The 23849-nt window shown below is 44.2% G+C and overlaps 1 protein-coding gene across 1 annotated transcript in view; it reads left to right on the top strand.

Annotated features, from left to right (window-relative positions):
- Positions 1 to 23849, top strand: part of DDX59 (DEAD-box helicase 59) — a 257991-nt gene that overhangs the window by 178403 nt on the left and 55739 nt on the right. The window contains exon 4 of the mRNA XM_044086047.1: positions 17186 to 17437. Within this exon, the coding sequence (XP_043941982.1) occupies positions 17186 to 17437 (252 nt within the window). The remainder of the gene's footprint in view (positions 1 to 17185; positions 17438 to 23849) is intronic.

Raw genomic sequence — 23849 nt, 5'->3', positions numbered from 1 at the left:
TCCCTCGCTGGTTCATTAGGGTTTGTGTGCGTGTGTTGGGGCCTAGCGTGTGTGTCCTCCTTAGTTTAAGATGTCGGAGGCCCCAAAACCCATCTTTTCTAAGTGCACCGAGTGTGGCAACAAGCGTTCACCGGCTGATGGCCACACTCTGTGTGTTCTGTGCCTTGGGGGTGGACACCTTACCTCTGGGTGTTCCATCTGCGCGGTGTTCAACCCCAGGGCACTTAAGGACCGGAGATCCAAGCTGATCCTGGCAGGTCTTTTACCCCCAGATTTGGCTTCGGCCTCAGGTCCTACCGTGGCTACCACTGCGGCTTCGGCGGCGGCCACTCCTGCCTCTCTCCCCCCGGCCGGGACTTAACCTCCCGCTGTAGGCCCGGAGGAGAGGGAGGCCAGGAAAGACAAGAGAAGGGAGAAGCACCACAAGCGGAGGGCCGAGGCCTCTGCTTCGGCTCCCCCAACTAAGCGGTCTTCTCCCTCCAGGGCTTCCCGGTCTCCTCCTTCTCAGATCCGGTCCCCCTGTTTTTCACCAGGCCTTGAGGAGGAGGAGACTCGATCTCCTTCGAGGTCATCGAGGCGGCACTCATGTCCCACCTCGGTGGCCTCATCGAGATCTACTCGCAGCCTTTCTGACGCAGATTTGGACCGGATGATGCGAAGATTCCTCCAGGCCCAACTGCAGATGGGAGTGCGCCTGCCTCCCCCCCCCTCCGGGGGGGAGCTCGACCCCTTTCTTTGCACCGATAGCTCCTTCTCCGTCCCGCTTCCCGGGTTCAGAGCCTTCGGAGCCGGGCAGCCTTGGAACCGGGGGTGGGTCGGCGCCGACAGTCTCAGGTACTTCGGCGCCGACTCTTCCCTCAAGCCTGTCGGGTCTGTTTTTGTCAGATCCGAGCTCTCGGAGCCGAGGGCTGAGCTTTGGATCCGAGGGTTTCAGTATGCCATCGGCGCCGTCCAGGTCGGAGCATACTGGGCCGTCTGATCCGATTGCTTCGGCGCCGGCCCCGATCCACCTGTCGGATCCGAGTGAGGGCCCGCTCTCGGATCCCAGAGAGAGCGGCTCTCCCTCGGCGTTCGACGTGGTGGAGAGGGCTCTGTCGACTGCTTCCAGGCCCGCGGTCCTTGCCACAGCTCCGCCCCACACTCCTTCTTTGTTGGGTCTGACTTCCATCACCCGGCCCCAGGGACAGCCTGCTTCAATGTCCCAGGTCATTCCCTTGAAACAGGATGTTGCTGGTGAGGCCTCCTCGGACAGCCCCCCCTGAGGAGATCCCCCACAAGCGGAAGTGCAAGAGGAGGCACTTGGACTCCCCTGAGTCCTTGACCGAAGACACGGATTTGGAGGAAGGGGGAGGCTCCCCAAGGTCACCCCCCGAGGATGTCCCCTTTGGGGACATTATGGAAATGCTCAGGATCAGAGGGGGGGTGGTCTGCCCCAAAGCCGACCTCGGACGAAGCCGTGTTCCTGGAGGTATTTGAAGCAGACCCTTCTACTTCTTGGGTGTCCCCTCCGGCCGACCCCCTGGTGGACCTGATTACCACCAGGGTGTGGAAGGAGCCGGACACTGTGGAGCCAGTCCCGAAGTGCCTTGACAGGATCCTCAGTCCCCCTGCCGACCGGCCCCATAGGAGCAAGGGTCCCCCCGTAGATGCCATGTTGATGGTGGCGGCCACTGAGAGAACTAGTTCAGGAGAGCTCCTCGGTCCACCCCCCAGGCAAGGAGTCCCGAGCGATGGACCGCTTAGGGAAGCGGGTGTTTAGTTCAGCGTCCTTCTCGGTGAGGTCACTGAACTACATGGCACACGTTATTCGGCTACAGCGGGATCTTATTAAGGAATACACTGCATCGCCCCCGGAGTCCATGTCGGCGGAGGACAAACAGTTGTACTCCACCCGTATGGCCACTCTTAGGTCCATTTCCAATACCTCTGTGCGGCTACTATCCCATGCCATGGAAGGAGCCACTAGAGCCAGCGGAGCAGGTCTCGTCATGAGGCGTCAGGCCTGGCTCCGGCATTGTGATTTCGCAGAACCCTTCAAGGCATCTTTCGCAAATGCCCCTTTTGATGGTTCTGCCCTATTTGGGAAGACCGTTCGCGACACCTTGGTCCAGAGCGAAAAGGACGGGAAGACGTTGTCTGCCGTCGGAGTCCGCTTCTCTGCTCCCCAGAGGTCCTTCTCCAAGAACCAAAAGTGACAGAAGAAAATGTGGTTCTGAAAGTCGCAACAGTCCCAGTCCGCTCCGGACCCCAAGTCCTTCTGTGGCAGAGGAGGACAGGGAGGACGCCGCCCTAGAGGCAGAGGGGGCCCGAAGAACTTTGGGTCCAGAGAACCTTTCTCTGACCGGCCCACGCAACAGCCCTGAAGGGTTGCCCGACTGCTCCACTCTGGAGGCAGTCAGGGGGCGTTTCTCGAGGTACCTGGCAGCTTGGGAGTCCATCACGACAGACCGCTGGGTGCTTCGCATCATATCCAGAGGTTACCAGATCCCCTTCTCTTGCCCTCTTCTCTTCCCAAAACACCTCCCCAATGTCCCACCCGATCAGCGGGAGATCGCAGCTGCGGAAATCCGGCAGCTCCTAGAAAAAAGAGCCATCCAACACGTCCCCCCAGACCAGCTCGGATCGGGTTTTTACTCCAGGTTCTTTTTGGTGCCAAAAAAGACGGGGGACTTAAGACCAATCCTCGATCTCTCCCTTTTGAACCTTTCAGTAACCAAAGAAAAGGTCCGAATGGTCACTCTTCAATCTATTCTCCCCCTATTACAGGAGAACAATTGGATGTGCTCGATAGACCTCAAGGATGCGTACTATCATATTCTAATGGACAGACGATCCAGGAGGTTTCTCTGCTTCCGGCTAGGGGCCAGTCATTACCAATTCAGGGCTATCCCCTTTGGTCTCACCTCAGCCCCCAGGGTGTTTACCAAAGTGTTAGCAGTGATAGCAGCCCACCTGAGGCTCCAGGGAATACAGGTTTTTCCGTACCTGGATGACTGGCTCCTGACCACCTCAACAAGGCATCTACTCTGTACAGCCAGGGATTATTTTCTCCGCCTTGCTCCCTGGCTAGGGATCACAATAAATATAGACAAATCTGCTCTCACCCTGACCCGAGTTATAGATTTCATCAGGGCCAGGTTAAACACAATCAATCTTGTAGCCTTCTTAACCCCAGAGAGTCTTTGAACCCTGAGGTTTCATGTGCGGGCCATCCTTCTTTCTTCATCTCCTCCGGCAGTGTTGGTCCTGAGGGCTCTAGGCTCAATGGCAGCGGCAATCAACTTGTTACCTATGGCACGTCTAAACATGAGGGTCTTACAGTGGACCCTCCAAGTCCAGTGGTCTTTTCTTCACTACCCTCTGAGTCATCCCATTTCCATCAGCAGGGCTTGCAAGAGGGCTCTCGTGTGGTGGCTGCAATCTCTGGATCTCCACACGGGACGCCCCTTCTCTATGGCCCCTCCCCTGGCCACGGTGACCACGGACGCCTCTCGCCTCAGGTGGGGGGGCACTCTTTGGGCAGGACTGTCCAAGGCACGTGGATTGATATGGAGACCTCTTTGCATATCAGTGTCCTAGAGATGAGGGCAGTACTGTTAGCGTTGCAAGCACTTCAGGACCTTCTTCCTCTAGGGACAATTGCGATCCAGACGGACAACATGTCGGTTGTCTGGTACATCAACAAACAAGGGGGAACCAGGTCTTACCCGCTCTGTCGAGAGGCCATAAGAGTGTGGGAATGGGCAATCTCCACCAACCGTTTTCTCATTGCAATGCGCATTCCAGGACGTTCCAACATCCTGGCGGACAAACTCAGTCGCACCATCCTTTCCCCTTACGAGTGGTCTCTCAATCCGCATGTAGCGAATCAGATTTTTGCCAAATGGGGGCAGCCCTGTTGCGATCTTTTCACCTTTCCCTCAAACACCAAATGCAACAGCTATTTCGCTTTAATTCCCCAAGTCAGGGAATCCCCGAGAGACGCTCTGGTGCATGTTTGGCCTCCCGGTCTGCTTTATGCTTATCCACCTCTCCCCCTGATGCTAATGTTTCTACAGAAAGCCAGTCGGTTTGGGAGCAGGATTATCCTCATTGCCCCATTCTGGCCTCGTCAAACCTGGTTTCCTTACCTTTGGTCTCATCTGGTGAATCCTCCTTGGATTCTAGATCCCCTCCCGGATCTGATCTCCCACCCTCTGGGTCTCCCAACCCCGAACCTGGACAGCCTCAAGCTCACAGCTTGGCTGCTCCAGTTCCACTCCTAGCCAGGACTGCCGGCATCTCTTCCCCAGTCAAAGCAATTCTAGTTGCAGCCCACAAGCCTTCTACTAGGAAGGTTTACAGTAGCAAATGGAGACGTTTCTCTATCTGGGCAGAACATCAAAACTTGGATCCCTTCACAGCTCCTTTACCTGCGGTGCTAGACTTCTTATCAGGATTATTTCACCAGGGAGCTAGCTCTTCCACTGTCAAGGTTCAACTAGCAGCTATCTCTCACTACCATGTCGGACATGATCTGCGTCCCTTGATCACTTCAAAGCTGTGCAAGACCTTCCTGAAGGGAACCTTCCTGCTCAGACCTCCAGTAAAGGAAGTGGTACCTCCGTGGGATTTGTCGTTAAATGGAAGTCAAGTATTTGTCTTGGAAGACGGCCTTTCTCGTCGCCATCACCTCTGCCAGAAGAGTTTCTGAAATTCAGGCCCTTTGTGTCAAACCCCCGTATCTAACCTTCTACAAGGATAGAGTCTACCTCAGGACCAATCCCTCCTTTCTCCCTAAAGTTGCTTCTGAATCTAATATCAACCAGTCCATTAATCTGCCAGTCTTCTTTCCCAACTATCACAACAAAGGAGAATACAAACTACACTCGTTGGATGTGCATAGACAACTTCGATTCTATATTCACAGGACATCTGGTCATAGGCAATCCGACCAGTTGTTCGTCTCCTTTGCCAAAAAGAATTTGGGTAAATCGGTATCCAAAGTTACATTGTCTCGATGGATCTCGCATTGTATTCTTTTGGCTTATGAAAGTTCTGGTAGGCCCGCGCCTCAGGGAGTCCGTGCCCACTCTACCCGATCTATATCTACCTCTGCTGCTTTTAGATCCAGGGTACCTTTAGATGATATTTGTTAGGCCGCCACCTGGGCCTCATCTCATACCTTTATCAACCATTATAAACTGGATATTATCTCCAGAGGGAGAGCATCCTTTGGCTCTGCAGTGCTCCGGAACATCCTTCCATGATGGCCGCCCAAGATTCAGGTAGCTGGGGACTCTGTCCCACAGGTTGCTGCACAAATGAAGTTAACTACTTCAGATTAAGAAGTTATGTACTCACCATAACGTTCCATCTGAGTAGATAAACTTCATTTGTCAGCAACCATCCCCCCCTCCTTCCCCTGACCTTCGATTGTTCACTTTTACTGTCTTCAGAGATGACATTTAAAATTGGTAAATCTGTAGCAGTTGCTGCTTGGGGGCAAACTTGATCTGAGGTCAGTCAGGGTTGGCAGGGGTTTATGGGTAGAGGGAGGAGCTAGGAGCTCGGACCTAAGCTGTTGAAAACTGCCGGCTCGGATCCGATACCCACAGGTTGCTGACAAATGAAGTTTATCTACTCAGATGGAACGTTATGGTGAGTACATAACTTCTTATTCTGTTCTTGATGCAGCTACCTTGACTTCTGTACATACTTTTACCAAGAACTACAAGCTGGATTGTATCTCCAGAGCTAAAGTTGATTTTGCTAGAGCCATTCTTCATGTCTTCTTTGAAGGATCTACTGCTCCTTCCTCCACCTAAGTTTCTTCTTGAGCTTTGGCACTCTTCCATAGGTTCATAGGTGCTTACTAGGCTAACAACCAAAGGGCCTTTTTAAGCCTAGCAGAAATCCACTACGCAAGTACGGCTGGTGCATACTGCCAAAAAGCAGAAATCCAAAAGAGAAATAAACAGGCCAGCACCAAACTGAGTGGAAGTAATGTTTAATTCAACGTGGCAACACCTAAGAGTTAAGTATAAAACATTACACCCCAAAGAGTCAGACCAATTTTGGCAGAATCTGCCTTTCTCAGTGACAACAATACAAATGAATAGAAAAAACAAATGCATATGTATAGAAAATCAACAAATTAGAAACACACCCATTCCCATTTATTAATCATAAATGGTCATTGAGACCTTGGGAGAATAACCCACCTAACTTAATGATCTAACATCTTTCCTTTTTATTAATTAGAGAATGCCAACCTAATTTATTAGTCCTATCACCCTAAATTTTGTCAATCACCATAAAATTAAATCTGGGAGCATTGTGTTTAACAGTATGTCTGTATAGGGCACTAGAAACCATCGTATTTCTGATGGCACTCATATGCTCTGACATTCGTATGCAAAGTGGACTTGAAGTCTGACCAATGTAAAAAGCAACACATGAACAGGTTACTAAATACACTAACCAGTCTGTGTTGCAATTGGCAAACAATTTTATCTGATATACCATACTAGTGTTTTTACTTGAAACGGCTTGGATTTGAACATAAATTTACAAAAGGAAAAATGTCCACAAGGGCAGATCCGATCAATCTGTCACCAGTGAGAGTCAGTTGTTGACTGGATGAGCCGTGACCCTCCAACATTATAATGGCTAAAATGAGATCCAAGAGTTCGACCCCTACGATAGAAAAACAAGCACCTTGGTGTAAGGATTTCAGACAGTACATCATTCGCTAATAATATGTTCCACTGTCTGTTAATAATATCCCTGATAATCACAGATAGTTGCTGCTTGAATAAATGGAACGCTGAATAACACATAACACAATTTTATGTAGTCTTAATTGAATTATATATATATAAAAAATGTTTTAACTATTTTATGAATTTTTGATGCTCTTGTATGTTTTTGTATCCATTCTTTTATAATCAGTTATTTTAAGTCTAAATGTTAAGACCATTTGCTAGACTAGCAAGGGTTAAACAGTCTCTAGAAGTTGTTCTTAAGTGATTAATGAGAGCTGTGATGTGATTGGTATAACAGTTGAATAACTGAAATATAGCTCTATTCACTTTGAAATGTTACAGGTCTAATGAAGTGGTGTGTTACCACCACAAAAGCGCTTACCTATTTTTGAGTTGCATTTTATTTATTAAAGCTGTGTTTTTATACCAAGTGTGAGCCTTCTTGCCTATGGTTGGTGCGCTGGAAGCTGTTTTGTGTAATATCCTTGATAACATTTGTTACATCCAAATGTAGTGACAAATCTAGTATTAGAAGTATCCTGGTTAGATCTACAGTATCTCTATGTTCTAATAAGCCCAACCTATTTTGTTGAGAAGCCCATTTGCTGGCAGATAAAATATTTCCATAACCATAAGCCATAGCTTGAAATCTACGAATAAGGTCTTGTTGGTAAAATTCAGCTATCTTGAGTAGAGCAAATACGTCTGATTCGTAAAAATTGTGATTTTGGTATATATCTGACAATATGTGGATGGAGGCTGGTAGCGAATAGTAGATTGTTATACTGTGGATATTTGCAAAAAACCTGACTATTAAGAGTGTCATCCAAATTCTTGGTAATAGTTAGATCCAAGAAATTGATTTACTTAAAATCACAATTAAGTGTAAATGCAATCCCCCATTTATTGTCATTACGATATTCAACAAATTCCAATAAGTATGGTCTATCCGCCTGCCATACCATCCAACAGTCATCTAGGTATCGTCTCCAAATATCAATCTCACATAATAGCCATTTGGAATCCAACTGCATATCCGATATTATTTGAAGGAACTGTGTCATTTCCTGAATTCTTGATCTCACTAACTTAAGTAAAGGTTGCAAATATTTAGTCAGATAACATGACAGAGGCTCAGTAAGAGAGCCTCTGCCAGAAACAGTTTGTTTCCCCAGCAGCTGATGAAGATTTTTATGAAACTTTGGTAACAAATATAGGTACTGCCTCTGGGGATCTACCACTGTTAAATATACAACAGAATCACTATCACTGTCTGTGTAGTAGCTGGTCTAAATGTGTGGAAATCATTATTAACCTTGCACTGTTGGTGTGCTCTCTGTGGCTTTAAACAATGTCTCAGTGACTGCACAGACGTCAGCATTCTCTAGAGTGAAGAGAGCTTCTAGGGAGTGGAGTTTTTTATTTAGGCTCCAAGCATTGAGCAGTAAAACATTTAAGTTTTCTTGGTTTTGATTTGCTATGCCAGAAGAACTTTCAGTTTGGCATTGCCTAAAAAAGGCACTATGGGGGAAGACTATGTTTTAACTAATATTCAAAAGCCTAGAGGGGGAGGTGCAGACCATCCCTGGCAAAGCAGCGTGGTCTGTTGACCATCTCCTTTCATTCTGACAAATATTCCACCCCCTTAGAATGTCACCAAAAACTAAGCCAACTATTAAAGTCAGTCATCTTTTGTTTGTTTTATGGCATCATCCTTGGAGAAGGTAAAATGCTGCTCAATGTTAGGCTCTTACCAGCCTGAGACACACACATTCCAAGAGCTCCACAATGTCTCTCTTCATATACTCTGGGGAGGTATGTCTCAGGTCATTTATTCTCACGTGGACTATGACTGAGTCATACTGGTACTTGTGGTCCAGTGACCTGAACGCATGGGTAATGTAGTGGATCCTTGCCCCTGATAAGCAACTGACAGTGACTTTCTCCTTACTCATCCTGGTGAGAGGGACATCCATGTGTCTCACAATGGAGTATCCAATGACCGCAGTGTTGGATTGTGTAGTGCCTTGCCTTATGGGCTTGGAAGTAGATGCTGTATAAGATGTTGCTCTGTGTGTTGATGTGGGTGTTTTGAGAGTACATTTGGGGCTGCTGAGGGTGTTTGTTATGTGTACTTCGTCTAGGAGGTCTTTGGGATTTAGGAAAGTTACATTTAAGTGCTTCAGCATGTGTGGGTCTGCTTTGAATTGTGTGTGTGATGAGTACAGCATGTCTACTACTGGCAGCCTTATTGACATTAGGAGTACTTTTGTGTGAGAGCTTTGCCTCCAGTGACATTGTGTAAGTACATCTCTCTCATACCATAAAAGTGTGTTTTGAGAATTAACTGGTTGTCAGTAAACATGAGACCATTTCTGCATTGCCTCAGGATGCCCATAATCCACCAAGCTAGTAACGGAGATAGTGGGAAAGTTCGTATTCATGGCAGCAGACCCTTTTTATTGATTAGACAGTTGGAGAGAGAATATAAAGCAATGTCAGGAGTATCTGGTTTGCAATTCTGGGGACAGTGCTTATCACTGCAGACTAATTGCCCTGTGTTGCAACTAGGTGTTGGTGAAATTTCCATCGTTCTTTACAGGAAATATGTCACTCAAGGTGTCTGTGTCTGTACAGGACACTGCCAAACACATGAGGAGAAACTAATACTTAGACCCTGAAAATTTAAGGATGAAGTATTTAGTCAGATATTTTGATGTTAGAACTAAATCAAGCAGTACTTACAGAAAACAAAGAATTAGCTTGTCTAGAGTGATGAAAAGAGGGGAGTCTCGTGAATGGCTGCTGCTTGGCTACTACTAGCGCTGGTCTCACCACAGCTTCACTCTGCTGGAATACAGTGCTCTTTTGCTTCTTCTCTCACCAGAAGCAAAACATTAGCACTAATCCCAAGATGCAAAGTAGACCACAGCCTATTTTGGTGATCTGCAGTCTTGTCCCAGATGATGCAAGGGTCTGTAGGCTTGTTGTAGCATTTAACTGGTAGATGCCTTGAATAGCAACCAGACCAATCAGGAATGTCAAGCACAAACACTCACTGCTCAACCAGAAACAGTCAGAAATCAGTACACACTGCTGCTCCTCTCACCACGAGTAGAATGTAAGCACAAATTCCAAGCTGTCGCCTATGAAGCAGTTATTAGGCATTCTGGTGATGAGCAGTCTACAGAAAATAATGTCCCTGTGCTCCTTCTCTCACCAGGAGAAAACAGAAGCACTAATCCCAAGATGACTACGAAGAGGCAGAATGTGAGCTGTCCATTAACTGGTGGTCTTTCAATTGATGTTTAAAGTTAAGATGAAAAAATGGGTTAATATCTTAAGCACTGCAGTGTGCACAAAGCAGTTAGATATGAAAAAGGGGTAACTTAAGCTTTAGCTGTCTAAGTGGAGAGCCACTAATTTTAAAAGAGCAAGATAAATTGAAAGGTAGTGGGTGTTTTTGTATTCTGATTCTATGGAATACAGTGGGATGGCCAGTAAATAGGTTAAGAATACTGCAACCAGTGAATAGAAAGACATAGTACAGTTGTGGAAAATCTTACCATAACAATAGATGTCCTTTCCTTCACTGTTGCAGTGTTCATTCCCTCCCTCCATCACCCTAGTCCTTCTCCTTCCTGGATATACTGGTTATCTCCTGGGTTTCCTTAGAATGGTGTTCCTACTGGGACAATCATTTCTGAGGATGGTACATCCGGACATTACCTTTATGCCCTACACTATGGCAGGAGCATGCGTGTAACTTTCGATGTACCTTAAATCAACACATTTTGGTATACTGGCTGGACGGCAGTTTACCCATAGCAGGGAATCCGATCGATTAAGAATACTGCAGCAGTGAAGGAAAGGACATGTACTGTTATGGTAAGATTTTACACAACTGTATTTTCTTGAAAATTGGGAGGGTACCTGATCTTATATCAGCAATCGCCTCTTCTCCTTCTTTTGCTGCATCACCTTCTACTGCTTGATAATGGATCTTGATCATGCACTAGTTACTTCCATCTTCAACATACCCCCTGAGCAAAGGATAGCATCTCTTTAGCATCCAGACAAGTTCCCTCATCAGACCCATTATAGAGTACAATGCCCCATTTGGCATGTATCTCACAAGTTACCTACAACAATTGGAAAGGCTACAGAAATACCTCACTAAGAGGATTACTGGCCTCAAGCAGATGCCATACGCAGACCGTCTCAAAAAACTCCAGCTCTACTCCGTTGCATATTGCCTACTCAGAGGCGATCTCTGCCTAACATACAAAGCTATGTCAAACCCAGAGCTGTTGGACATGCTACACTTAAAAGAAATCCCAATCCCTCCAAACCACATGCTACAGGGACCTAAACCTTGTCACCAGAATAAACAGAACATGCTGGAGGGATAGATTCCTATCCCAGAGACTTCCCATACTCTGGAACAAACTTCCCATTCATGTCAAGCAAAGCCCCTCGTTGGCCCTCTTTAAAAACAATCTTGACGACTGGATGGGAAATAGAAAATTCACCCTAGGGATCACTTCTGCGGCACTGCTTTACAGGGGCACAGGAAAATAATTTTCTTGGGTAGCGAAAGCCAGGGAACCTTTTTGGCTAAGCTTATATAGGCCCCAGAGCCAATAGCCTAGTACCTACCTGTGAACCTATAAGAAGGCAACAGAAACCCTAGATTCACCTCTCATTCCTGTTAGGACTACATTCTTTAATAGCTGTCAGGAAGTAAGATCGTTTCTGATGACATGGATACTGAAAATCATTGTTGATGAACACAACCTGGTCACCCAGATGACATTGTTTCCTAGATTTCCATATGACTGATAGTAGTTGCTCTATCAGTGCGTACTTCTCCAGCTAGCCAACATCGGTATCAAATGTCATTGAAGCAGCTGAATTATGACCACACAACCAAATGCTGCTGAAGTCACTCAAGTACCTCTGATATACCATCAGTCCATATTTTTTTTTTCCATATCAAATTGCTCTTCAGTCAGTTGGTTTATCTTTGCTTACAGGCTTACCACTTATAGCTTTCAGCTCCAGCTGCAGGCTTTATGTAGCATCCTGAAGGTTTGACAGGGAAAGATCAACTTTAGATGCTCTTATTTTTAAACAAAAGCATCTTTATTAGAATATCAGTTATGACCTAGACAACCATACATTTATATAAATTAAAACAAACCATACTGATATATTTTCAGTTACAAACATTATACGTCACTTATCTGTACAGTCATTGTCAAACATTATAAAGTTCTTTCAGTTCCTACCTTCCCTGCAACCTCATTCCTTCTCCAAAACTTTATTCTGCATGTATTGTTCCCACAATTCCCATTTTTCTGTGTAATTTGCTCCTACCCTTTTTCTAAAGATCCCACTTCCATTTATTTTTGCTCTGTTACTATATTCACTACTTCTAGTAAAGCTTGTTTAGACTTTGTTTTCCATTTTCTAGTAAATGCTTTTTTGGCAGTCACTAAACTCAGCAAGACCATGATATGTCTAGCAATTCTGATTCTGTAGCTCAGCTAAAAAAAAAATTTCTTTAGTTACACCAATTTGCTCATCCAATATTTCTGACAGAGTAGTCTGCAGGAATTTTTTAGTCTGCCAACTCATAACACTCCCAAAAAATATGCTCCCAGTTACCTCTTTCTTCTCAGTCACACCACCAACATTTGTACCTGAGCAAATTTTCTTTGGAGTCTATTTAGGGTATAAAAATTCCTGCGCAAACACTTACAAGCAAAGATCCCAAATCGTCTAGACTTTGTTGAATAGTTGGGAGCCATACATATATTCCCAGTTGTTTCTTTTTGCTTATCCAATCTCTCTTACCAATCCTTTCTAACATACTCTAATTGATTCCTATAGTTATCATGCACTTTCTTTTTTCTTGCTATCCATAAAAAAACAGAGCTTCCAGTTTCTCAGTTTTTGTATTTTCTGTTGTTTAGTGTCTTCCCACATATCCTTAGCTGCCGTAACAGAATCCTTTTTAATCCATACTCTTAAGTACTTAATTTTTATCATGTCCGCATAAGTATTGGCATTGCTGAACCAATTTGTGTGTGGGTACATAGTTTACAACTGTTGACTTTTGTATCCTGAAGAGTTGAAACTGTCTCAGGGTGTTCCACAACACTGAAATGTCTTTCTGGTTTTATCCGATATTAAATATCATCTGCAAGTAAAGCCATCCTTTCTTGATTACCATACCAATTATATCCTTGAATTTCTGAGTCCCTTATTTTCTTTGCCACTGGTCCTAAATACAGTGCAAATAAAGGGGGAAGAGGACTCCCCAGCCTGGTTCCTCTGCTCAAACAGAACTTATCAGAGAGGACACTCCCCAACTTTTATTTTTTGTTTCCAATTTCTCATGTGTTTTCCTAATCAACCTTATAAATTTATCATGGAATGCAAATGCTTCCGTTGCCTTACTCATAAAATCCTAGCTTACTCTTTTGAATGCTTTCTCTGCATCAAGACCCATCAACAACAGTGGTATTTAACTTAAGATGCTCATTAACAATTTTATAATTAAGTCATCCATCTTGCAGTTAACTATTGAATATCTGCAAGAATCTTTTTTAAAAGCCACAGAGAATAAATCCTTATTTGCAGGCAGAACACAGGGAGAACCATTTCCATCTACTGATCACACAGCCATAGCCATATGTCGCCAATAGGCAGTTCAGCACCATATAGCTATCTATCAGCTTCTGTTTTTTTTCTTGCTGTTAGAAACAAAGCCACACTTGAAACTGTCCTCTGATTAACCAGAAAATATTTTAGATGAGAATTCTACAAAAATCCAAATATTAATTATTTGAGGAGAGAGACAAAGGGCAGGCATAGTCCGCGCTTAAAGCATTTTATTGGAAGTCTCAAGGGTAGATGCCTTTTTGTTCCAGTGGGGGAATTTGTTCCTGTATACCATTATGCACTACTGATTCTTTTGGTGGTGGCAGAGGTTTACAGGAAAACACCCAACAATGATATTCATAAAGCCATACTGTCTGAGACAACACTGATTTACCATGGAGTCACAGATGGCCAAGTAACCACCTTGTCCTGTTCCTGAAAGGATAGACCCACTCACAGAAAGGTCCAGAACCCTGGATCCAACTCATTCTGCAGGGAATGAAGTTGACAGGTTGGGAGATGTGCCTTTTATTCCTCGTTTCCTTATTCTGCCTTACCTGTCAGATCTTTTGCAAATTCTACTGTCCTATTACTGTATCAAAGTATATATCATTGCCATATCTGCTTATATTTTGTAGGAAGTACTAGTGGAGAACAGAGTTATGGACAGTTTTTAAGGGAAGTCAACCTTATTCGGTCTCCCAGGAGGATGGTTGCCTTAGAACCTGTTTCATTCTTAAGCAGTTCACCCTAGAACCATTTATGCTGGCAGCTTCAGTTCCTTTCAGCTATCTATCATGAAAAATTGTTTATCTGAGAGCTTGCATGTCAACCAGAAGGATTATAAGAAGGCATTTATGGTATTTCACACAGACAGGGTCACCTTCAGAAGAAATCCTATATTGAGTTGCAAAGATAGTCTTAGGACAGTGTCACAACCAGGTTGTTCAGCCATCGGTATTTTCCCAAGCAGTCTGCAGGTGGCTTAGATGTTACATGCACAGGGCCAAGTCCATAAGATTCATGGACTAATTACTTGTGGCCTTTGTGCAGGGTAATGATTGTAACAGAAGATGGCACAGGCCAATGGTTTGAGTATCTAAGTAAACCTTCCCCAAGTGTCTGATTGCTTAGGAAGAAATGTAGGTCTCTTCAGCAAATATTGCAGTGCACTCCACTGGAGCATCCTCCTCTTCAGTATCCTTCTTTAGGGATATTTTAGACCAGAATATTTGTGAGGTGGCCACCCAGTCATCATTCTGTACCTTTTTGAAACATTACAATTTGAATGTGCGGTCCAAAGGTAATGCAGGATTTGGAATGATTGTACTACAAGGCTGTAATGAAATGAGTACCATGAGGCAATTAGACTTCACAGTCCTTCTCCCTTTTCCTGATGCAGCTGAGAGAGTCTTTCCCATATGTCAGGAATTTTACTACACCAGTGATTAACCTTACAGTATCAGGTTAGTATCTTATGCATTTTTATTATATACCTTTGTTCTTGCAACTTCCTTTAAGCTTTGAATTTCTTTGGTTTAAATGTTCCCTATCACAGATGATGATGGAAAGCAATAAATGATATGTTACTTCCACGGTGGTGCAGCGGTAGCATTGTTGCCTCACAGCAAGAGGTTCTCCCGATCGATTCTCGGCTGGAGTGTGGGGAGTGCCTTCTGTGTGGAGTCTGCATGTCCTCCCCGCGGTTGGGTGGGCATTCAAAAGACATGCGTAAATGGGCTTGCCTTCAATGAAGGTTGAATGTCGAGCTGGCACCTCGGCATTCGTGAAAATCTACTGCCAATCATTAGCAGACCAGAGTTCCGCTGTGGCGACCCCTAACCGGGAAAAGCCAAAAGACAACAAGTGATAACCTTACAGTGTTACTTCTTTGTATGTGACAACTCACCATAACAGTAGGCATTTGAATAGTATCACTTCACTGTTGCAGTACTAACTCCATCTAAGTTTTCTACATTTTTTTTGTTTTCAGGTTGTTGTTCCTTTTGCTCTTGAAAGAGTGGTTGGACCAGTAATAGTAATGTGAGGATTGCTCCACCCATTCTGCTTGAAACCGTATCACTTCATAGGCAGGTTACTGCAAAGGAGGCTCTACTTTTTAGTGGTTGGCTCCTTCTGTACATAACTACTGACATCTCCCAGTTTTTGTCATGTAAATGTGAACAGAAGATGGCACAGGCAAATGTTTTCATTTACCCGAGAGACATGATTGTGTCCTGTATTGGGAGGGAACACAACCCGTGACCTTACATCTGCAGAGCCTGTTCGAATCTGGACAGTTGGGCAAATGGCAGCCTGTGGCAGATCCCTTAAGTTAGCACTTCTTCAGTAGTGATCTTTTTCATATATCTACTGTTGTTATGAATTCTCTAGCAGCTTATATATATATATATATATATATATATATATATATATATATATATATGTATATGTATATGTATATATATATGGGTCTACTTTGTTTCAGCCTCATCTAGTTTAGTTTTATATTATATTTCAATGAAAGCTTCAGAACAATACATTTTAAACCACATACATGCATACTTACAACACCAATGATTAACTGTTTCCAGAAGACAATATATACCCAACTAAGTGGGGGGCTATGCCTCCCACACCCTCCAATGTGGGGGCTGCGCCCTCCCACACCCCTCCTAACTATATATACTAACTCCAGGATCGCACTACAGTGGGGAACAGGGCATATACCTTTTACTTGCCTTACAGTACTCTACTCAATGCCAGTACTTCACTTCAGTGAAATGAGTTTTCAGCAATTTGAGCTTTCAGCAATTTGGTCAGGGTGAATTGAAATTCAGTGAAACGAGCTTTCAGTGAAACAAAGTAGACCCATATATATATATATATATATATATATATATATATATATATATATATATATCTCAATCATGTAAGTATATATAGTACCTTTTCAGTAATGATCCATATCATAGATGTACTATTTTGATGAATTCTCACTCAGCTGAATTTTATATAAAACTCTGCTCCAAGAAAATTTATAACAGTATATATATATAACTTGGATCACAGTACTCCTAACTTAAGGGATCAGCCACAGTGTTTCTCATTCATTCAGGCTTCTTCTTTCTTAATTCACTTTATTAAAGTTTTTGTTTAACAAAAATACAAAACTAATCCACCACCAGTAAAGTCTTCACCATCCAACAAAACACATTGTTCAGCTGATTCTATTAACTGACCCACCATAACACATTTCTTCCATCTTTGTCTGCTGTAGTACACCGTATCCAATATTGAGAAAATAGAGATCCTGCTGTGGATTGGTAGAAGGATATGTGTTGTATACAATAATCTTCATTTGTCCAGTAGTGAATGTTCCATAGATTTTTGTTTTTGTTATATTGATTAATGCATATGACTGAACATTAGTATTTTTTTTATTAAGCAGTGTCCATTGTTTTTCTAAATGTGGATAATGCCGTATTACTTAGTGTACAAAACTGGTTGTTAAAAATGTAGTTGAGTAAATAAATTAGGGTCCAACTTGGAAGAGACAATCTTACCTGAAGGCAAGTCAAGTAGGTGGGTTTATAATCCAAAAATGATCTGGTGAGGAACACCCTGGTAATTAGTTTGTCTCACTAGCATATTAACTGATTTCATTGTAGTTTGTCCACAATTTGGTATTTTATTAATTGAGTTAATTCTTTATTAAGTTTTGTATTATTCGTGCTTTTTAATTAAGATTCTTGTTTCTTTCTTTTAAGGCAGATACCATGTTAAAGATGGGCTTTCAGCAGCAGGTGTTAGATATAGTTGAAAAAACACCTGAAGATGCTCAAAAGATGCTAGTATCAGCCACAATTCCCACTGGCATTGAGCAGTTGGCTAAACAGCTTTTACATGATCCTGTGCGGATTTCAGTGGGAGAGAGGAATGTGCCCTGTTCTGATGTCCGTCAAATAATTCTTTGGGTTGAAGAACCTTCAAAAAAGAAGAAATTATTTGAAATTTTAAATGTAAGTACTTGTTTGATTTGTCAGCTTACTAATTCATTGTACAACTGTGCTGTTGTAAATAGACTGGATTTCTTTTTTGTTATCCCATTTCCTTTTTTTGCAAGAAAGCAATCTTTATGTTCACTCTTGTAAATGTATCCCAGTTTAAAACTTTAAAGTTGTTTCATGAGACAGTTTTTTTTTACTGCGCGCACTACAGTTTGCATCACTGAGTAAAGCTCATTGCAAGAAAACTAAAAAATGGTGCATCTTTTACAACAGATTTAGATGAACATTTTACAAGATGTTATGTAGTCTGATGCATAGTGTTTTTCTTTTGCAAGGTAGTGTTATTACTGGCTGGACTTGAATAACACCAGGGTACTTTTGTATGTAAAGCAAGCTAGATTTCGATCATTATTAATGGATTACCATTTTTCTACTAATTTTTTTAAAAATTTAGAAGTTAAAATAGGCAGAATTTGGAAAGATCTTTGCTTATTTTTATTGTTTATAAAATGTTTACATTTTCACAGGAATATTTCCAAAAATGTAAACCATGTAGACTGTTACCCCGGCTAATAACTGTTTTTATATCGTTGCATGCGTAAGTGTCATTGGTATGGATCTTGCATTTTCTTCCTTTAACAGCACAGTATGTTTTAAGAAAATCAATTTCTGCCAAAATGCCTGATCTGCATAACTGCTTGTGTACTGCATGTTATTACACCCCCTTCCAACTCTGCTTAATTCAGTTATTACAACTTCTGCATAATGTATTGTACTATCCCACCCCATCCCCATTTTGGACGACACAGATTAACATTTGTCAGAAAATCTAGTTGTTGTATGTTACTTTGTTTAAAATACTGTGGGTTGCTTCTCCTGATAATAAATATTATGTTCTGGTATGTTGGTTCCCTGTTACAAAATGCATCCTACCAGTGTTGTGCAAGCCAGCATTTGGCATATACGTTAGGATACAACAGTTTTTAACAATTTGACCATTTGCTGTATTACACACTATGCTTTTAATATCTGTGTATGGTATATTTTATTCCCCATTTGCAAAGTTTCTTTGAGCTGTTTCAACACATAACTATTTTCTAAGGCAACTAAACATCACAGTGGTGCAATATAACTAACACGAAAGAAATATAATCTCCCAAAATTGTGCAGGTGGAATAAAGCCGCTTTATTTCTTTCCTCTTATTACCAAACTATCCCAGGTGTGAATAAATTCCGGCAAAACACATCTGTATATTTCCCTGATCCACTGTCATGTTAAATAGTAGCCCACCAAATTGTAAAGGTTACTAAAACTTAAACCTAAAGCGAATTGAAAACTTGGGAGGTCACTTCAATGTTCTTGAATATTTTCAGTTTTTCAGTGAGAAAATCTGTGTCATATGTCATAGCCTATTTAAAAAACCAGAAGCAGTGTAAATATACAAAACGATTAACCAAACCAAAGGATAACTGCTATGGAGACTCGTAACTGCTGATGTCCTTCTTTTCCTATGTTGCAGTATTCTAGTTGTGGGATTTCCTGCTCTCATGTGACTCTTATGTTGGCTCCTGTACAAAAGCTTTAGGTTGGCTGTTGCAGTGTGCGTGGGATGTCAGACATAAGGCCATAAGCCAGGGGCCTTAAATGTGATGTCTGCACGTGCAGTCCTCAGAACCTTTCAGCCACAGACGACCTTCGCATCGTACGATCGTTTCTTCACAGACGTCGCATCTTCAAGATAAGTAACCCATTGGGTTTCTGTTTCTCTTATTTTGCCGATTGTTATTGCTTAGGCTTGGTTGTTGTAGCCTTTAGCTGATGTCAGGTAAAAATGGTAAGTGCCAGTGCGGGGGCCAGATACCCCATAAAGACGCCCATGATAGGTGTGTTTTTTTTGCCTAGGCTGGGAACACGATCACTTTTCCAACGCAATTTGTCAATCATTTGTGCCGAAGACCCTTTGCAGCTGCCTGGCCGCTTTAACCCTCTACCTTCAAAACCAGCGCCTTAAGCGGTTAGCCCTTAGAATGGCTCCCGCATTGGAGGCTGCACCCGAACCTCCGTGCAAGAAGGCCAAGATTCCTAGGACTTCCTCTCCTGCCACTCTGCTTCCCGATACCCCACCAACTGACTATCTAGGAGTTGAGGTGCACTCAGCGGATCCGTCGACTACGACGACATCCCTCGAGGAAGCCGTTGCACAGCCGATGACCGGCACATCCTCGGATCTTAATCAGACAATGACTATCGTTGATGTCAGGGGGAACCAGTTTCGGTGGTACCTCCGACCGGGATCCAGACTTCGGATGTGTTCATCTCAAAACCCGACGCCAGGCTGCTTCCTACTTCAACCCCGGCCAAAAAGAAGCAGAAATCTAAGAATACCTCCTCCTCCACAGAAGCCATACCAGACTGGCAGGCCTTCACCTCCTCTCTCATGCAGACCTTTATGGCCCTCAGGCCTTCAGCCTCCGCCCCCACTACTCTGCCTCTCTTGAGCCCTAGGCCTGCTTCTGCCTCTCCCCTCCCACCCATGACCTCTCAAGTTAGGGAGGAAGACCATGATTCTTCCTTTTTCTACCTCTGAGGATTCCATTTCATATACATCCCAGATTGCTTCCCCCCAGGAATACTACTCTCCTGATGAGGAATCTGTGGCAGGGGATTCTCCTCCTGAGGATATTACTTTTGGTGAGACCATCACCAAGATGAAAGACTACTTTAAATGGGATACGCCCCAAATGACTGACACCCAAAAGAGGTACTTTGAGCTTCTGCAAGTAGAGTCACCCTCTCCTTCGGCTGTTCCTCTGGTTCTACCTGCTTACTTGGATGCCTTCAACTCAGCTTCTAAGGCCCCAGACTCCGGGCCCTAAGCATCCTGACTGCTTCTGTAAAGTACCAGAGGACCAGAAATTCCTAGTTAAACCACTCTTGGCGGACTTGGTTGTGATTGCCACCACTTCAGATAAACAATCTAGACTGCTGCCTTCTGCCTCCCTCTCACCCACAAATAAAGATAGCAAATATATGGATAGGATGGGAAAGAAGGTATACACATCTTCCACTTTGGCTTTCAGATCCATAAATTATCGGACCCACATGACTAAGTATACTCTAGACTTAGTGTCTCAAGCCTCCTCCATGCTGGCTTCTTTGCCTGACATTCCCATTTAGACTGACATTACCTCCAAACTGTCCTTGGCCCAACAGGTAGACAGGCATTCCATCAGATGCAGCATCTGCTTCTGTCCTCAGGAGGTATTCATGGCTAAGACTCCAGAACCTACCAGAGGACTTCAAGTCCAAGATCTTGGACGCCCCACTGGACCACAATGTCCTTTTTGGTAAACAATCTGCAGACCTTTTCAAGAATCTGCAGGAAAACAGTAAAGAACTACATGACATCAAGCATCTTCTGGTGTCCCCCATTCCCAAGTATTATAGGAACTACCCTGCTAAAGCCACCTTTGTGAGGTGTAACCCTCAGACGACTGCTTCCTCTTCCAGATCTAGAAGAGAGGCTAGAAGATGCACCACATCCAGACCTTCTGCTCCACCCCTCAACCCAGACAGTTCTTTCAGGCAGAGGATCCCCCAGTAATGTGTGACTGCCTTGCCCACCTACCTCTCTCTGCAGGCCTTTTCCACTGTCTTCCCCTATGGCAATCCATCACCACAGAACAATGGGTCTTATCCATTATCCAAAAAGGGTACTTCCTATCCTGGAAAGAACCCCCCCCCCATGAAAGGCATTCCATTCCTCCCCAAAAACCAGGCTCATCTCCTGCCATAAGTTTTGGCAGACCTTCTAAAGCTAGGCACCATAGAACCTGTCCCCTCAGGACAAGAAGGAAAGTGTTTCTACTCCGGTCTTTTCCTGGTCCCCAAAAAAGAAGGGCCCTGGAGACCCATCTTAGACCTTTCCTTTCTAAATCTTCACCTTCAGGTACCCTCCTTCAGAATGCTTTCTCTCCTCACTCTGCTGCCTCTAATTCCAGCCAAGGCCTTCATGGTCACACTGGACCTAAAGGAGGCCTACCTACACATTCCCATCAGGACTTCCCACAGACAATTCCTGCATTTCTCTGGACCTTCTTCTCATTTCCAGTTTACTGCCTTGCCCTTTGGTTTATCCACCCCCCCCCCCCCCGAGTCTTTACAAAGTGCCTAGGCCCAGCAATTGCCTTCTGCAAAACTCAAGGAATCCAGATTTATCCTTATCTGGACAACATCCTGATACTGGCCAGAGATTCAAGGCATCTACATTTCACCATGTCCCTTCTGCAGAATCTAGGATTTACCATCAACCTCCCAAAGTCCTCCCTGATAGGCCAGGACAAGATTTTCTTAGGCTGCAGAATCAGAACGGACAAAATGACGGCCTTTCTCCCACAGGACAAGGTTCTTTCCCTGACTTCCCACTTCCAGGAAGCCCTACTCTCCCAGAAGGTGACGGCAAGGCAATTTCTTCGTCTCTTGGGTTTAATGGCAGCTACCATCCCCATGCTACCACTGGCCAGAATGCACATGTGCAAGCTATAGTGGTACCTCAAAAGCATTTGGTCCCAACACCTACATCACTTAGAAAAAGTCATTCCCCTCCTTCCTTATCTAAAGACAGAAATCAGCTGGTGGATTCAGCAAGTCCAACTAAACCCACTCCAACCCCCCCCCCCCAACCCAAACAATGCATACAGATGCCTCCGATTCAGGTTGGGAGGCGACATGGGCTTCCTACAGGGTTCAAGAAAAATGACATCCCTCTCTACAGGGCAAGCACATCAGTGTCAGGGAAATGACAGCAGTCTTCCTAGCTCTAAAAACATTTATCCCCCTTCTGGTTCCAGGGGTGCTCCGGATAGTGACCGACAGCACCACTGTTATGTGGTACCTCAACAAACAAGGAGGAACAAAGGCTCATCAGCTGTGCAGACTTACCCTGCTGATATGGGACCTAGCCTCTCGCCACAACTTAGTCCTGCAGGTGGCCTACATCCCCTCACAGGACAGCTACCAAGCAGATCTTCTGAGTAGGACTTCCTCACCACAGCACAAATGAATGATGAACATGGGGGTCTTCCTAGACATAGTCCACCGGTGGGGTGCTCCACAAATAGACCTGTTTGCCTCCTTCCAGAACAGGCAACTGCAGACCTTCTGCTCAAAGACCTACTCCCCTCTAGCATGGAGATTGGACGCTTTCAGCATCTCTTGGGAGGGGAAGTTCCTTTATGCTTTCCCCCCATTCCCACTGATTCAGAATGTCGTCCTGAAAATCCAGAAGGATAAATCAAAAATCTTGTTAGTGACTCCCTGCTGGCCAAGGCAGCACTGGTTCCCCCTACTTCACAATCTAGCCAAGGGCAATCACTTCAAGTTACCCTACAAGCTGGACCTATTGACACAAGACAAAGGAACTCTCCTACACCCACACTTACAGATGTTATCCCTGACTTTGTGGGTGATAAGCTTTTGATCCCCTTCAGACTCCACTACTCAAAGGACATGCTATCAGTCCTAAGGGAGGCAAGGAAACCTACCACCAGAAAATCTTACCTGGCTAAGTGGAAAAGATTTACAAAGTGGTGTCTGGACAAGGGAAGGGATCCCTTGCTCTGCTGAGGTCCCCCTGGTTCTCTCTCATGTGTGTCAATTGATCAAAAGTGGACTCTCTTACTCTTTTGTAAAAGTACACCTCTCTGTTATATCAACCTACCTGCCCCTTGATCCCCCCTTGCTAGGCAGGCTGGACATAAAGCTCTTCCTTAAAGGGGTCTTACACATGAGACCACCAAAGAAACCTATCCCTCCACCCTGGGACCTTAATTATGTCTTAGAGAAACTAACCCAGCACCCTTTCGAACCGGCTGGGTCCTGTTCCCTACAGATGTGTACATGGAAGACTGTCCTTCTGGTGGCTATCACTTTAGCCAGAAGGGTGTCAGAGTTGCAGGCCTTAATGGCCTGTCCCCCCAACACCATCTTCCACAAAGACAGAGTAACCCTGCGAACCAATCCCTCCTTTATGCCCATGATGATCAATGACTTATCTCTAAACCAGTCTATCCATCTACTCACTTTCTTTCCCTCCCCCACTAATGAAGGGGAGAGGATTCTGCACTCCTTGGATGTGCACAGGCAACTAAAGATGTTCTTCGTCTTTCACTGTTGCAGTCATCACACTTGGGTTATCTGCCTGCAGGTAGCCTTCAGTCGGCCCGAATACCAGAGACTTAGTATTTCTACGTCAGTTGCTGTCGCTCCAGGACTGACGTCAGGTCGTCAGGGGTATAAAACAGGCAGCCGATGCCATTACATCAGTCTTTCTTGCCAAGGAGCCCGAAGCAGAAGCAGTTCGCATGAGTGCCAGTCTGCTGCTACCTGAGTTTTCATTTATGAATTGAATCATCCTGGATCCTT

This window comes from Protopterus annectens, chromosome 10.part0 (genome assembly GCF_019279795.1).
Source record: "Protopterus annectens isolate FY-2018-M chromosome 10.part0, PAN1.0, whole genome shotgun sequence".
NCBI lineage: Eukaryota > Metazoa > Chordata > Ceratodontiformes > Protopteridae > Protopterus > Protopterus annectens.
The sequence above is the reverse complement of the archived record's forward strand: the minus strand, read 5'-3'. Positions and strand labels throughout refer to the sequence as shown.